Source organism: Oncorhynchus mykiss, chromosome 13 (assembly GCF_013265735.2).
Source record: "Oncorhynchus mykiss isolate Arlee chromosome 13, USDA_OmykA_1.1, whole genome shotgun sequence".
Taxonomy (NCBI): Eukaryota; Metazoa; Chordata; class Actinopteri; order Salmoniformes; family Salmonidae; genus Oncorhynchus; species Oncorhynchus mykiss.
In genome coordinates this window covers 28,705,458-28,722,181 of record NC_048577.1, presented here as the reverse complement: position 1 = coordinate 28,722,181, position 16,724 = coordinate 28,705,458, and the positions used below count along the sequence as shown (strand labels likewise).

Below are 16,724 nucleotides of genomic sequence, written 5' to 3'. Positions count from 1 at the left end.
CAAAAGGCACCTAAAGGACTCGCAGACCATGAGAAACAAGATTCTCTGGTCTGATGAAACCAAGATTGAACTCTTTGGCCTGAATGCAAAGCATGACGTCTGGAGGAAACCAGGCACCATCCCTACGGTGAAGCACGGTGGTGGCAGCATCATGCTGTGGGGATGTTTTTCAGTGGCAGGGACTGGTAGACTAGTCAAGATTGAGGGAAAGATGAACGGAGCAAAGTACAAAGATGTTTCTACATATCCATATCACGCTGAAATCAATAGAACAGGGGGCAAACAATTAGGGTTCTCCATTGTGACATAATTAAAATACTCCTACTACAATGTTAAAACATTCTACACTGTGACATTTCATTGATATCATGAAACAACTCCTTCATGTATGTATTTTCTGATGTTTGATCAGCGATCTTTTATCAGAGTATCTCTTGTCACATTGATCACAGCTATGAGGTTTCTCTCCTGTGTGTGTTCTCTGGTGTTCAAGAAGACGGCTAGATGTAACAAAACTCTTCCCACATTGATCACAGCTATGAGGTTTCTCTCCTGTGTGTGTTCTCTTGTGTACAATAAGACTGCTCGATTTAGTAAAACTCTTCCCACATTGATCACAGCTATAAGGTTTCTCTCCTGTGTGTGTTCTCTGGTGTGATACCAGGTTGCTTGACTGAGTAAAAGTCTTCCCACATTGATCACAGTTATAAGATTTCTCTCCTGTGTGTTTTCTCTGGTGTGATAACAGGCTGCCTAAGTGAGTGAAACTCTTCCCACATTGAGTACAGCTAATAGGTTTCTTTCCTGTGTGTGTTCTCTGGTGTACAATCCATTGGCTAGATGTAGTGAAACTCTTCCCACATTGAGTACAGCTATACGGTTTTTCTCCTGTATGTGTTCTCTGATGTATAGTCAGACAGCTAGATATAGTAAAACTCTTCCCACATTGATCACATCTATAAGGTTTCTCTCCAGTGTGAATTCTCATGTGTACTTTTAGTGATTTTAATCTTAAGTAACTTTTCCCACAATCAAAACAGTGGTGAGATTTCTCTCCAGTGTGAATTCTCAGGTGTACTTTTAGTGAATTTGATCTTGAGAAACGTTTCCCGCAGTCAGAGCAGCAGTGTGGTTTCTCTCCTGTGTGGACTTGCTGGTGTATTTTAAGTTCTGATGAAGATTTGCAACATTTCCCACAGGCAGAGCAGCAAATAGATATATTCCCTGTGGGTCTCTGCTGGTGTTTCTTGAGGAGTTCTGATGTGGAGAGACTCTGCTCTGCCTCGTCAGTATCATGATGTTGTTGAGGCTCCCCAGAGGATCCACGATAGTCCCGTATCTCTCCTGTGTGAACAACAAGTCAGACAGATGGTTTAAGGCCGACAACAGCAGAAACCCACTGTAAAACGTGATGCCAACAGCGTAGCCATGTTGTTGTTCAAACAATTGACGAAATGATTTGACAAATGTCTTAAAATGAGCAAAAAGTCATAATTTGTCTTGTTTTCACATTAGCAGTAACATCGATGATTGTAGGCTAGAAATAAGTTATTAAAGTTGTTGAAATCCTAAGCAGTGTGCCAGACAACTTTTGGTCTCCAATATAGGCCCCTTACTGTGTTTTCTAAAATTGGAGCACGAGGGCGATCCACACAATTTGGTTGCAGAAACTCCTCCATGCTAATGCAGAAACACCAACATAGACCTAGTGTAGGACCCATAACTTCTCCTAACAATAACATAGACCTACTGTAGGATCCATAACTTCACATAACAATAACATAGACCTACTGTAGGACCCATAACTTCCCCTAACAACAACATAGACCTACTGTAGGACCCATAACTTCTCCTAACAATAACATAGACCTACTGTAGGACCCATAACTTCAACAAGCAATAACACTGACCTACTGTAGGACCCATAACTTCCCCTAACAACAACATAGACCTACTGTAGGACCCATAACTTCTCCTAACAATAACATAGACCTACTGTAGGACCCATAACTTCCCCTAACAACAACATAGACCTACTGTAGGATCCATAACTTCACCTAACAATAACATAGACCTAGGACTGCAAATCATTTCATATTTCAGGTGAAACATGAAAACTAAAATGTCTTTGTCATAAAACTGTCTTTACCGATGTAAATGAATGAAGAAGCACTTTGGTTGTTGTTGTATGTCGTGATGTTTGTCATGCGACTGGCATTCAGAAAATTATTTCCTGGATCAGCTGATGATAGTTGAACATGTGTCTAACTAAACAGCTACAGTATTAAGAATGATGTGTAATTATTGAAGAACCGCGTTAATGACAGTGTCCATTTGGGCGTTGTAAATAAAGTTAAGGTGACACTCGGTTAGAACCATTGGATTTTGCAAACCCTGAAATCATTTAGGCTTTCTGTGCCCATGAAAACTGTTTTCCCAGCGTAACACAAGGAGACACTAAATGTTACGTAGTTAGAGTGCATTTCATAGATCTGAATAGAAAAAAAGTGTCCGACAGCAAGATCCAGTATTTAAGTTCAACTTCATCATATGACAAGCTTAACGTTATGACTATGACTACTGTTCCCTGAAGGAGGGAAACTATGTACAACATACTATGGGAAAATAAAATCATTCCCCAACCGACCCAAACGGATACTACATGAAATGGCCCATAGCAGACCACCCAGACCTGACCCCGCAAGATGTGTCAGTTTTGTAATTGTATTCACTGTCTTTTGTTTGAAACACTCCTGTCAATGTTGAGTAAGGACGCACACCTGATTATGCATATAGAAGTAGGACTAGTCTACCTGGCCAGTTCGCAAATGTAGGCCTATATATGTGCCCATTTGGGGATGTCTGATAGTATTTCTGATTGTCTTAATGCACCACCACTAATGAGTTGTGGAGCTTCTCAAAAAAAAAAAAAGATTCAGCTCTCCAACTAATTTTTTCTTCGCCTCAAACAGCAAGTAAACAAAGTCTTATTAGAATCCATTATGATTGACAATAGTTGCTCGAAGTATTTGTAAAATATTTCCAGCTCTCGCCCTTTCGATAACCACTCGGCACGAAAGGAAAAAAACGTAATGCGCTGATCCAGTGGAAATGTCATAAAATACCTGATTACTTCTTATCCTTTGCACAAATAGCTTACAGCGGTGTCTGTCCTAAACTCACTGGAGCGGGAAACCCGAGGGCCCAGATTATTTTAAACAATGTTGCAAACCTGCGAGATTCGAGCCAACCCAGTTGATAGAATGTTTCAAGTTCGTTGTACATAGGCCAAGTGCAGCCAATGTAATATATAGAATATTTATTTTTATCAGGATATTTTCTACCTGCAGGCTGCAATGTTTTTATTTGTTGGCTTTATGTAGGCTATTTTTACATAGTTGGCAATGGCAATAAAAGTTACTTTTAGATTTGTACAATTTTCCTATTGATTTAGATCATCTACATTCTAATCACAGACAATGATTTTGAGATACTATTATAAATTAAATGAAACTGTTCCACAAAAATGTGCATATTAAAATCATAACTGGTACGCAAATTGGTAGAAAAGGTAAGACACATTTGCACTCCAAATGTAGGTTGCCGACTGCTTGTGTAGCCTATTACCAGCAACGTCAGAATTTATGAAGGCCAGCAGGAGAAGGTGGTTCAGGAAGAGTTTCTTCTCTTCTGGTGAAATGAAAATAAATTGGCTGAATATTATACAATGACTTATCAACAGCTCTAACAATTTGACCCCCACAGGAAATCTTCACTGGCAATTCTAGAATATACTATATATCCTAGAAACCTGGTTAAACTGTCATTATGACATCGTGGATGAATTCTAGAATATACTATATATCCTAAAAACCTGGTTAAACTATCATTATGACATCATGGATGAATTCTAGAATATACTATATAGCCTAGAAACCTGGTTAAACTATAATTATGACATCATGGATGGCCAGTCCTTGTACTCATAGTGTAGTGAATACAGGGGGAGTCCAGTGACTGTCAAGCCAACACCTTATAACAGTTAAGCCAAGATGTCTTAACTTCTTGACGAGGTCCCTATGAACTTGAGAGTGCTTACATGTCTCCAGCCCCATCACTCAGCTGTTTACCAAAAAAATTATCTTGGCAGCCATTTTGTTGCTGTTTAAATACTAGGTTGTCCCTTTAAAAAGCCACAGATCAATCAACCAATCTGCAGTTGAAACAATAACAAAGCAGTCATTCCACAACTGTTTTGGTAATAAGATGATGACGGGCCTGGAGAAATTGAACAGACCTATGGATGCTAATCAACATTATAGTTTTAACCATGTTGAGGCTGTTGATTTACATTGTTTCTAAACATTGGAGTAAAAAAACTGATTTGGGTTTCTGATTGGGTACAACAGTTGAACTAAGCTCATGAGGCATGTGTTATATTCTTCAAGAATCATTGGCTATAAATAAATTATTTAAAAGTCAAAATAAGGATGTAGCAATTGCAGATTTCCCCTTTAACACCAAACATTAGTTCAACAACTGCAGAGTTTGTACCTCTGTATTTAAGACAGTACTTACCAGTGGTAATCACGGCCCGGTTTCTCAAAACCATCTGATGGCTAAGTTCATCGTTAGAACCACTGGATGCCTTAAATTGCGTTTGGGAAATCGGGCCCAGATATCCAGTTTCCTCCTCTTCCGATGTGGCCGTAATCTCCCCTTTCACTTCAAAAACTGCATCCTCCTCTTCTTTTACTGTAACATCCTCCCCCTCCTTCACTCTGAACGCGTCTTCCTCTTCTTTCACCGAAACGTCTTTCTCTTCTTCTTTCCCTGTAACAGCCTCACTCTCTACTTGTTTTTGTATTGTAACATCCTTCTCTTCCTCCTCTTCTTTTACTGTAACATCCTCCTCCTCTTTCACTCTGAACGAGTCTTCTCCTTCTTTCACTGAAACGTCTTTCTCTTCTTTAACTATAACAGCCTCACTCTCAACTTCTTGTTTTACTGTGACATCCTTCTCTTCCTTCTCCTCTTTGACGAGAGCTTCTTTCTCCGTCCACCAGACATCCTCTTCTTTAGCAGAAGGAGAGTAGCTTAGTGAACTCATGGTCGGAGATGTTAGCTAGCTAGGCTAATGCTAAATTAACCAGCCCGCTAGCTGAATAATAACAACACAGTAAATATGAAATCAAATCGGATAACTTTAAAACACAGTGGCTAATACCCACGAAAGCGTCTAAAGAGCTTTATTGGTTCAGCTATTTTGTCTAACAAGCTACCGAGGTGGCTGACTAACTGTTGCTGCTGTTGAAAGAAGCGTTCCGTCCACTAGATTATACGTCACACTAGCAGCATTGCCTTAAATTCTCACACCGCCATCTGCTGACTGGAGTGGGTAACGCAGTTGAGTAAAATGTAAATGCAGGACGCATGAGTTTTTACTCACCAGTGTAACAACACTGTGGTTAAATATTTAGTAAGCTAGTTGTAGTCACGATCTGGTTACCTATAAGTACAAACTGTTATGTTTTTGCGTTATTACATATTTATTAACTTATTTTGTGAACTCTTCCAAACTACCTACAATGCAGTATTTCTCAACGTCATATGGATGATCAACTCGGTGCTACTGAGTTTGTATGCCAGTGTAACGGTGTAATAAAGTTACAATTTAAAAAAATATATATTTAACCTTTATTTAACTAGGCAAGTCAGTTAAGAATAAATTCTTATTTACATTGACGGCCTACCCCGGCCAAACCCTAACACAGACGATGCTGGGCCAATTGTGCGCTGCTCTATGCGACTCCAAATCACGGCTTGTTATGAAACAGCCTGGATTTGAACTAGGGTCTGTAGTGAAGCCTCTAGCACTGAAGCCTCTAGCACTGTAATGCTGCGCTGCGCTGCTCGTGTGTTTGCATTACACTCAGTGTAATACACTCAGTGATAAAGGTATGGGATTCTGGGTAATCCACAGCAGATTTTTGGAAAATTTGAAATTTGAGTGGTCCTGGGATAGAAATGTATAAAGTTGACATTACATCATACAATCCACGTTTTAAATCATACATTAGCAATTTATGTTTTAGTAACAACTGTTGTTGGTTTGGCGTCAAATAAATCTCTTTATATGTTATTTTCCGAATCTCAGATTTTCATTTGGGTTTTATGTGAAAGTTCCCTCTTTCAAATTGACTGGAAAATGCATCATCTTTAGGAGTGCTATTTTTACCCTGTCGACTACTGATCATTCATCCACACTGTGTGTCTCATCAATGCAGGTGATTTATGACAAATGTATAAAGTATATGTTTTATAAACTCATGAAACACCAGACAGTTTATTATCCCGGTTGTTAGTTTAGGTGTATTATACTTCTCCGCCACCAGAGGGGGACATCGAGTAATTTCCCAGGTTAATTTGATATATTTTGATACTAAAAATGGAAGACAGTTTATTCTGATGTAGTGAATATGAGCCACATAGAAACAATGTATTTTTTTGTATTATAGTAAATGAGGAATTAGTAGGAATTGTTAAATCCACTATACGATCACAATAACTTTGATAGACATTTCAACTGTTTTTTTGTTAGTATATTATAGGGCAGATTTATGGAGAATTGCTGTATGAGTGCAATTTATATCCCGTCACTACTGATCATCCATCCATACTGTATGTGTCCCATCATTGCAGCTTTGGAAATAAAGGAACTATCCATTCATTGTTCCTTCCTGTTTTGACTCACTGACTTGAGAGGCGGGACCGTTGCAAACGTTAACCACACCTTTTCATGAACTGTGTGGTTGTGTTATCTAGTGGGAACCCGTTAGCACGGTGGGCTCTGGTGCCTTCTTGCAGTGGGCTCAAAACGTCTAACAACCACCTGATTGGTTTGGGCTTGTTCAACATTGCAGCCGACAGTGCAGGTGACTGCTGACTGACTGATCTACAAATCACCTTGCATCATAAATAACTACTTATTATTATTTGTAAATCTGTCAGCCTGTACCTGTTACCCACAACGCAGCATGGATTTGATGCTCTCGAACATGGCCAGTGGTTTAGTAGATGACATAAAGGCTACACTGCGCAGGCACTACGACGTGTGTGACGTCATCTATAATAATGTGGCTGTTCTAAATTCTGTGTTGCTCAAAGTAATGAACCTATTTTTGACACAATTGGATGGAAAGAGCCAATGCTTCCAGGAAGCTTTGTTTACAACTTTTCAGCATGTTATCTGTGAAGTAGACTACGCGAGTTTTGTAACGTTTTCCACCTTGGCTAACTGCTACCGCGCTGACTGACATCTGGAATCGTTATCTATTTTGGATGTTGGGGATTTCCCTGCCATCATTCTGTATGTCTCTGCCCTTTTGATCTGCAGTTATGTTTTAGTTGGGCTCCAGCTCGCTGACCATAACCGTGCTGGTTGGTTATGCTATTTAGGCTAATAGCTAGTTGGCTAAATAACGCATGTTAGCTGGCTGGCTAAGATAACTGCATATAGCTAACATTCTTTGATATTTGGTTAGATGGCGTTATGTATTTCCAAAACGTTGGCTACTTTAATCACCCAAGTAATGAGTGCAACCGATTGGTTTAATTTGAAGTTCTACATTTGAAGTTATTTCTGTTGTAGTTTACATCATAGGGAATCGGCTGGTCCTCGGTATTACATCACACCTGACTTCATCATTCTGAATTCTGATTGATTGGTTTTATGTAATAGCTCCAAAAATAGAGCAGTGAGGTGTGACTTTGCAATGGGACTTACATTTTTTTTTTTTTTTTATATTGTATTTGACCTTTTATAAACGTTACCATAGCTTAACCATTTTATTACCCTCCGTCACTCACTTTCACTTTTTAGATAATAAAGCATTTGACCTTTCCACTGCGTTAACAATGGAGGATTGGTTGATTTCCAGTTTTTAAGTATAGTATGTAAGATGATTGACGAGAAAAGTATCGTCCAAACATCGGGTAACTTGTTTCATGCGCATGAAAGGTGAGGGTGAATTTCAGATGTTCACTGCTTGTATTGATGAAGGAGTGGAATTGATGAAGTTCCTCTGCTGTCCTCTGGAATAGAAGAAACACGTCATCAATTAAGACTTTTTCAGAGCCTGATGAGGTGCTAGAATGGATTGACATTCACATTCTTCTCAAAAAACCTAACATACAGATTGGCATAATTAGATTTTAAATAAAAAACTACAATGACCATAATGACTTGCGTGCCTACTTGTCTTGTCTGTGTTTCTTTTACACCTGCTATGTAAAAGAGACAGAACACTTCTACAGCCAGAGAGGTTTAGATGGTAAATATGTATGTCCCCTTAGCGGTTCATCATGTAAGCAAAAGGGAATATGTTCCATCATCTGTTTATTTACATTAGTACAAATTGTCCACTGATATTGGTTAAATTTCTCACCCTTTTGGCTGTATGAAAATTAATTTCCCCTCAGACACAAACATTTGTTCTTTGATATTATGAAGGTCATGTGTAAAATGTACTTTTACCCCACACATTCACCCCATGACTTTACATTGCTGATATTCAGTGGCCTGACTGCATCCAGACTGTCAAAGGTCCATCCTGGTAGATCTGAACCTAATGCAGCTTGGCGTGATCAGATGACAGAAGTCACATTTAGGTGCCCGGTGTAAATGAGGCCATAGATGCTCCATATCCATTACTTTGAATGTTTTATATATGACAATATGTTTATTTCTGTGTTGCAGGGGCAGTCAAGAAATGGAACGACAAGGCCACAGGACATGACATAAGCAGAGCTGTGGGAGACCACCTCAAGCCCCTGGTTTACCACTCCACCATGCCTTCAGCAGGCTGGAAAAGTGGGATTGATCTGGTTGATCCATTTCTTTGTTTACGTTTTCAGTAGTTGAATCCTTTGACATGGGATTGATACTGATTTTCATACTAACCGGGACCAAGAGTCTGTTGATTGGTCGGTCATCGTGTTCATTTGTTGAAATCAAGCTTTATTTGTACAGCACATTTCTGACATGAATGCAACAAAATGACTTCACAGGAAAATCCAATGAAAATAAACAGAAATATTTAGTACACAACAAACAGAAGACTAACTGAAAGACTAATGAGCACCCTAAGGAAATGCCATTGATTAAAATATTAATTGGATGCAAAATTTAATCCAAATTATAGGCTTGTGTTTTAGGAGCGGCTCTGAAAGACACAATGGGGGTGTCCACTTAAAGTTGACTAGTAACAACAACTGGGACCTAAAAGACACCCAAAAGGCAAACAAAAGAAAAACCCACAACAAACTTAAAGACAGGAAGCAAACCAAAAAAGTGGAGCAACTAAAGGTGTTGATTCTCCACATCTATCAAGACAACTGGAGCACTGGGCCAGACACTCTTAAATAGAACCTGGACCAGCTCAGGTGAAACACCTTCCCACTAACGAGATGGACAAGCCAGCACAGGTGTAACACATACTGACTAACAAGGTGACTCCAATCAGTGCGTCCTACGTGCTAACGAGCTAGACGTGCACCAAAGACACATTTCAGTTGTACAACTGACGATGTTTCCCCCTTTCCTACATGCTAACGTCCAACCTCAAAACATAAATGGAAAAACCAAAGCCTGTAACACCTTCCGACTGAAGACAACCAATATATCCTATATTTTTGTTGGACAAGTTTGCTCACCACCAACAGAAAACTACTGCCATTTCACATTATAAATCAACTACAAAGCTTCACCTTCACCAATATAAACATGGTGTTCACTGTCAACAAGAAAACACATTTCTAAATAATACATTTTGGGGGAAAACTCCACAAGCTTCTAGAACTCTAGTCCCCTTGGAACGAGCCCAAACAAAACTCATCTCCAATATGGAAAAACGGGCAGTCAAAATAAATTGTGATCCATGGTAACACATTGGCTAAACGCAAAACACAAATCTTTCTAACTGCCCACCTTTGAGACAATCAGCAACCAAGATGTCCTTACCACGGACATGTCTGATTTCAAGAGGAAACTCCTGCAATATCCTTAGTTACTTTCCACCTCACTGCAGAGCTTCTCTCTCTTTTCAGGGTTCACTAGATAAGCATGTTGTTGGATCGGGGCCCAGTTCCCAATGTCATCCTCTAGTACATTTGGGTTGGCACATCTGAGAATTAACCCTGATATTCTAAAAGCTGGGCAACAATGTCAATATAATTGTACCCAAAAATTGTCAGTTGGTTGCATAATAATTATTACTAAACGTTACATGACTTGTAAATATGAAATATCAAAACCAAATATACACCCTTTTGTTAATATGTGTTGTCAATTAATCACTTAATGTTGAGGCATGGAATAATAAAACATGTATCTTTTGTCAGGCTGAATGTTTGAAATATGAGGTGATTTGAGTCATGCTTCTTCAGTAGTGTAATAAAGACAATTAGCACTTCAATGTTGTCAAGAAATACTGGAGTGATGTAGGATTGTTAATAAAATTGATTATAGACCAATTGCCGATGTGTATAGGCTGCAAGTACGTTGAAATTAAGTTGTTTTCAAGTCATTGAAAAAAATTAGAAGACATCTGTTCAATTACATTTTGCTGAATGGGAATAGCGCAATGTCAAAACACAGTTTTAACGTGTCCAAATCACCAATATGTAGAAACAGTTTGGGATATATTGAAAACCTAAACATTTTGAAGTGTTGTATTTTGATTCAAGTGGGTCATCAACGTGGTAAGTGTAACACAGCTCTATTTTTGTTTGTCACTTTTTGTTAAATCTCATAAATAGTAACTCTTTCAATTCAGAGCCTGGATTTTTCCCCTGAGGCTAATATCACCTGAACAGGGGGGCAAACGTTTACATTCTGACATTCATTAAAATACTCCTACGACATATTAAAAACATTCTACATTGTGACATTATTTTATTGATATCATGAAACAACTCCATGTATTTTCTGATGTTTAATCAGAGATCTTTTAACAGAGTATCTCTTCCCACATTGATCACAGCCACAAGGTTTCTCTCCTGTGTGTGTCCGCTGGTGTACTATTAGGCTGCTTTGCTGAGTAAAACTCTTCCCACATTGAGCACAGCTATAAGGTTTCTCTCCTGTGTGTATTCTCTGGTGTATAGTTAGATAACTAGATGTAGTAAAACTCTTCCCACATTGAGCACAGCTAAAAGGTTTCTCTCCTGTATGTCCCCGCTGGTGTACTATCAGGTTGCATCGCTGAGTAAAACTCTTCCCACATTGTTCACAGCCGTAAGGTTTCTCTCCTGTGTGAATTCTTTGATGTATTTTAAGGTCCGATGAAGAGTTCAATCTTTTCCCACAGTCAGAGCAGCAGATAGATTTCTTCCTTGTGCGTCTCCGCTGGTGTTTCTTGGGGAGTTCTGATCCGGAGAGACTGGTCTTCGCCTTGTCAGCATTATGATGTTGTTGAGGCTCCCCAGAGGATCCACGATTGTCCAATCTCTCTCCTGTGTGAACGACAAAGTCAGACAGATGGTTAAAGGCCCACAACAGCAGAAATCCACTGTTTATTTGAGGTAAAAGGTGATTCCCAGAGTGTACTCATGAAGTTGTACAACAATTGACGTCTGTTAAATTTGACAATTATGACAGTCAAGTTAGCAACAAGTCATTTTGTATTGTTTTCACATAAGTTGTAGCATCGATGATTGCAGGCTAGAAATAAGTTATTCAAGTTGTTGAAATCCTAAGCATTGCGCCAGACAACGTTTGGTCTCCAATATAGGCCCCTTCTGTGTTTGCTAAAATTGGCGCACGAGGGCGATGCACACACAATTTGGTTGTAGAAACTCCTCCATGCTAATGAGGAAACCACTAGTTATGGATGTAGTACATCTGCCTGGAGCAAAAATGGCGAGCAAAGATTTTAGTTTTTCACAATGTATTCTGAATATTACAGCGCACTATCAGCGCAAGATCAGGAGTACTCTAGGAAACTCACATTATGCTCTGTGTCTATTCACTAATTCAACACCGTGGGGAAAACTCAGGGGAGTTCTCATAGGCTGACAGCAAAAATAGCCTCCATTTACAGGTTGCTTATGAGTGTATTTCACATTACTATTGGAATATAATTGTAAGGCTCGTTTGAATTTCCTGCTTGTCGCAAATCAACTGCTTTACACCTACAAAACACTTCAACCAGTAAAATGCTCTTTGGCTAGCTTTGCCATCAGCCTGACAATGAGGGTTCGTACAGTAAGTGTTTAACAAATTGGCCCATAACTTCACCTAACAATAACATAGACCTACTGTAGGACCCATAACTTCACCTAACAACAACATAGACCTACTGTAGTACCCATAATGTCTCCTAACATAGACCTACTGTAGGACCCATAACTTCACCTAACAATAACATAGACCTACTGTAGGACCCATAACTTCACCTTAAAATAACATAGACCTACTGTAGGACCCATAACTTCACCTAACAACAACATAGACCTACTGTAGGACCCATATCTTCACCTAACAACAACATAGACCTACTGTAGGACCCATAACTTAACCTAACAATAACATAGACCTAGGACTACAAATCATTTAATATTTCAGGTGAAACATGGAATCTAAACTGTATTTGTCATGACATTTCATAACCTGATCACCAGATAATTTTGTGAATAATCCCACTAGGCTACTCTGTATGTAATGTGTTGTCATTATAAATGTCCTGAATAAAGGAAAATAGGCTATTGTACAACACACAGCGCTATCCATCAAGGAACAGTTCTCTACACATTATGAGCTAAGTATCTCTGTTTCCAAACAGACTAACAAGACCCTCCTGTAAATCAAGCAGACAATAACATTATAAACATCAATTTGTTAGGGATGTTGGATCCAACATGGAGCACGGCATAACTGTCTTTACCAGAGTAATGAATGAAGAAGCACTTTGATTGTTGTTGCATGTCGTGATGTTTGTCATTTGACTGCCATTCAGAAAATGATTTCCTGGATCTTCTGATGATAGTTGAACATGTGACTGTAACTAAACAACTACAGTATTAAGTATTATGTGTAATTATTGAAGAACCACGTTAATGACAGTGTCCATTTGGGTGTTGTCAATAAAGTTAAGGTGACTCTCGTTGAGAATCATTGGATTTCGGATACTCTGAAATTATTTAGGATTTCTGTACCCATGAAAACTGTTTTCCCAGTGTAATATAAGGAGACACTAAATGTTACAATTCAGAGATCTGAATACAAAAAACTGTACTAATAGGAAAATAACCTAAACCACAAGGCCAAATATACACTGGAGGAACTTACCAAGATGACATTGAATGTTCCTGAGTGGCCTAGTTACAGCTTGGATCGTCTTGAAGGTCTATAGCAAGACTTGAAAATGGCATTCTAGCAATGATCAACAACCAACTTGACAGAACAGGAAGGATTTAAAAAAAATAAATAATGAATATTCACATGAAGATCAGTCGCCTATTGGATGACATCACGACTTCCCATCAAGCCAACTCCTTGAATGCCTTACATAACTTTTTCTCAAAACATTTATTTGTTTCCCTTTAGTGTGTTTAGACTTTACTGTATTTATATATCACTTTTCAACGGGAAAAGTTTTTTTTTAAATCACTGGGGGACGTCATGAACAATTCAGACAGTACAAAAACATATTTAAGTGTAGAACGCCCTTTTAAAAAATATAAACACATTAGTTCAACAACTGCAGAGTTTGTGTCCCTGTTTTATAAGATAGTACTCACTGTATTTACTGGTGTTAATCAGATCAATGTCCCTGTTTTATAAGATAGTACTCACTGTATGTACTGGGGTTAATCAGAACAATGTCCCTGTTTTATAAGATAGTACTCACTGTATTTACTGGTGTTAATCAGTTCTCCAGTCTTCTCTTCTTCGTCCTCCTCTAATGTGACAGTAATCTCCCCCTCTTCATCCTCCACTCCAAAAACTGCATCTTCTTTCTCTTCTTTCACAGTAACATCCTCCTCCTCCTCCTCCTCTTTCACTCTGAAGGCGTCTTCCTCTTCTTTCATTGAAACGTCTTTCTCTTCTTCTTTCACGGCAACAGCCTCACCCTCTACTTGTTTTTGTATTGTAACAGCCTCCTCTTCCTCCTCCTCTTTCACGAGAGTTTCTTTCTCCGTCCAGCAGACCCCCTCTTCTATAGCAGGAGGAGAGTAGCTTAGTGAACTCATGGTCGGAGATAATAGCTAGTTAGCATTAGCGACTAAACTAGTGCTAACTTAACCAGCCAGCTAGTTGACTTACAACGTAAACATTACATTAAATGGGGTATCTAGTTGTTTCCACATAAGTATATTTAACTCATAGTGGCAAATAAAGAACAAAACTGCCTAAATAACTTAAATGTTCCGACTTTGTTGTCCAGCAAGCTACCGAGGTGGCTGCAGTTGTTGAAGAAGCGTTCCGTCCACTAGAATATACGTCACACTAGAAACCTCACCTGAAAGACACATATCGCCATCTGCTGTCTGGAGGGAGGAAACGCAGTTGAGGAGGGAAAACTATTTTTATTCTTCATTGAATTATAATATTATAAAGCAGTTTAAGGAAACGTTTTTTTTCTCTCCATTAAATAAGAATATTATATCAACACGTACAAAGAGCAACAAGTGTTGTTTGATTAGTTCAGATTTTTTTATGAGAATTTAAAACAAACTCTACATCTACTCCACATCTGTATTTCTGATTCAGTCAAATAACTAGATATCAAAATAAGCACCTAGTTATTGATACCCTTGATAAAGATGAGCAGAAATGACTGTATAAAATAAATGAATAAACTTTACCCACTACCAGGATATTTTAGCCCAAAACCTGGTTACCTCTCTGCTAGGAGGCTGAAACTTGGCCTTACTTATTTTGTTGGTTTAACAATACATTATGTAGATGTACATAATGAACAGACTAGGTCTATACTGCTCCTACATGGCGTAACAATACAGTGCATTCGGAAAGTATTAAAACCCCTTCACTTTTTCATTTTTTTTTACATTACCGTGGCAGCCTTATTTTAAAAATGGATTTAAAAAATTATAATAATTCTCAATCTACACACAATACCCCATAATGACAAACCAAAAACACGTATTTAGATTTGTTTGCTAATTTATTAAAATAAACAGAAAAATCATATTTACATAAGTATTCAGACCGTTTACTACGTACTTTGTTGAAACACCTTTGGCAGCGATTACAGCCTTGAGTCTTCTTGGGTATGACACTACAAACTTGGCACACCTGTATTTGGGGAGTTTCTATCATTTTTCTCTGCAGATCCTCTCAAGCTTTGTCAGGTTGGATGGGGAGCTGTAGATGTATAGTACCGTTCAAAAGTTTGGGGTCACTTAGAAATGTCCTTGTTTTTGAAAGAAAAGCACATTTTTTTGTAAACACTATGCCGGCCTTCTTGTTCTATAACAAAGCTTTTGTAAACAGTGTTTTTTCATGCAGCAATTCAACCAACCACGAAGGCCTGATTCATGCAGTTTCTGAACAGTTGATGTTGAGATGTGTCTGTTACTTGAACTCTGTGAAGCATTTATTTGGGCAGCAATCTGATGTACAGTTAACTCTAAGGAACGTATCTTCTGCAGCAGAGGTAACTCTGGGTCTTCCTTTCCGGTGGCAATCCTCATGAGAGCCACCCATACCTTGTCACAACACAACTGATTGGCTCAAATGCATCAAAAAGGAAATACATTCCACAAATTAACATTTAACAAGGCACACCTGTTAATTGAATGAATTCCAGGTGACTACCTCATGAAGCTGGTTGAGAGAATGCCAAGAGTGTGCAAAGCTGTCATCAAGGCAAAGGGTGACTGCTTTGAAGAGTCTGAAATATAAAATATATTTTGATTTGTTTAACCTTTTTTTGGTTACTACATGATTCCATATGTGTTAATTCATCGTTTTGATATCTTCACTCTTCTACAATGTAGAAAATAGTACAAATAAAGGAAAAACCCTTGAATGAGTAGGTGTGTCCAAACTTTTGACTGGCACTGTATGTAAATGTGATTCTTCAGTTGTTGTTTTTGTTACATTTGAAACATTTACAAAAACAGTTTTTGCTTTGTCATTAAGGGGTATTGAGATGTCATTATGGGGTATTGTGATGTCATGATGGGGTATTGTGATGTCATTATGGGGTATTGAGATGTCATTATGGGGCATTGTGATGTCATGATGGGGTATTGTGATGTCATTATGGGGTATTGAGATGTCATTATGGGGCATTGTGATGTCATGATGGGGTATTGTGATGTCATTATGGGGTATTGAGATGTCATTATGGGGCATTGTGATGTCATGATGGGGTATTGTGATGTCATTATGGGGTATTGAGATGTCATTATGGGGTATTGTGTGTAGAGTGGAAAGTATTGATTTAATCCATTTTAGAATAACAGAACAAAATGTGGAAAAAGTGAAGGGGTCTGAATACTTTCCAAATGCACTGTATATACAGTGGGGCAAAAAAGTATTTAGTCAGCCACCAATTGTACAAGTTCTCCTACTTAAAAAGACGAGAGGCCTGGAATTTTCACCATAGGTACACTTCAACTATGACAGACAAAATGAGAAAAAAATACAGAAAATCACATTGTAGGATTTTTAAAGAATTTATTTGCAAATGATG

At 38.5% G+C, this 16,724-nt stretch overlaps 2 protein-coding genes across 2 annotated transcripts; both read right to left on the bottom strand.

Annotated features, from left to right (window-relative positions):
• Window positions 1-445: 445 nt before the first annotated feature.
• Window positions 446-5,364, bottom strand: LOC118938259 (zinc finger protein 664-like; the record flags this gene model as incomplete). Its single annotated transcript, XM_036940703.1, has 2 exons — window positions 4,579-5,364; window positions 446-1,344 (listed from the first exon to the last, which is right to left on the bottom strand). Coding segments are annotated over exons 1-2 (1,431 nt in total), but the record flags the coding sequence as incomplete, so codon positions are not given.
• A 3,028-nt stretch (window positions 5,365-8,392) lies between these two features.
• Window positions 8,393-14,487, bottom strand: LOC110487366 (zinc finger protein 3-like). Its single transcript, XM_036940706.1, has 2 exons — window positions 13,911-14,487; window positions 8,393-11,514 (listed from the first exon to the last, which is right to left on the bottom strand). The coding sequence occupies exons 1-2, from the start codon at window positions 14,251-14,253 to the stop codon at window positions 10,964-10,966; spliced, it is 894 nt and encodes a 297-aa protein (XP_036796601.1). The 5' UTR covers window positions 14,254-14,487; the 3' UTR covers window positions 8,393-10,963.
• Between the last annotated feature and the right edge of the window lie 2,237 nt (window positions 14,488-16,724).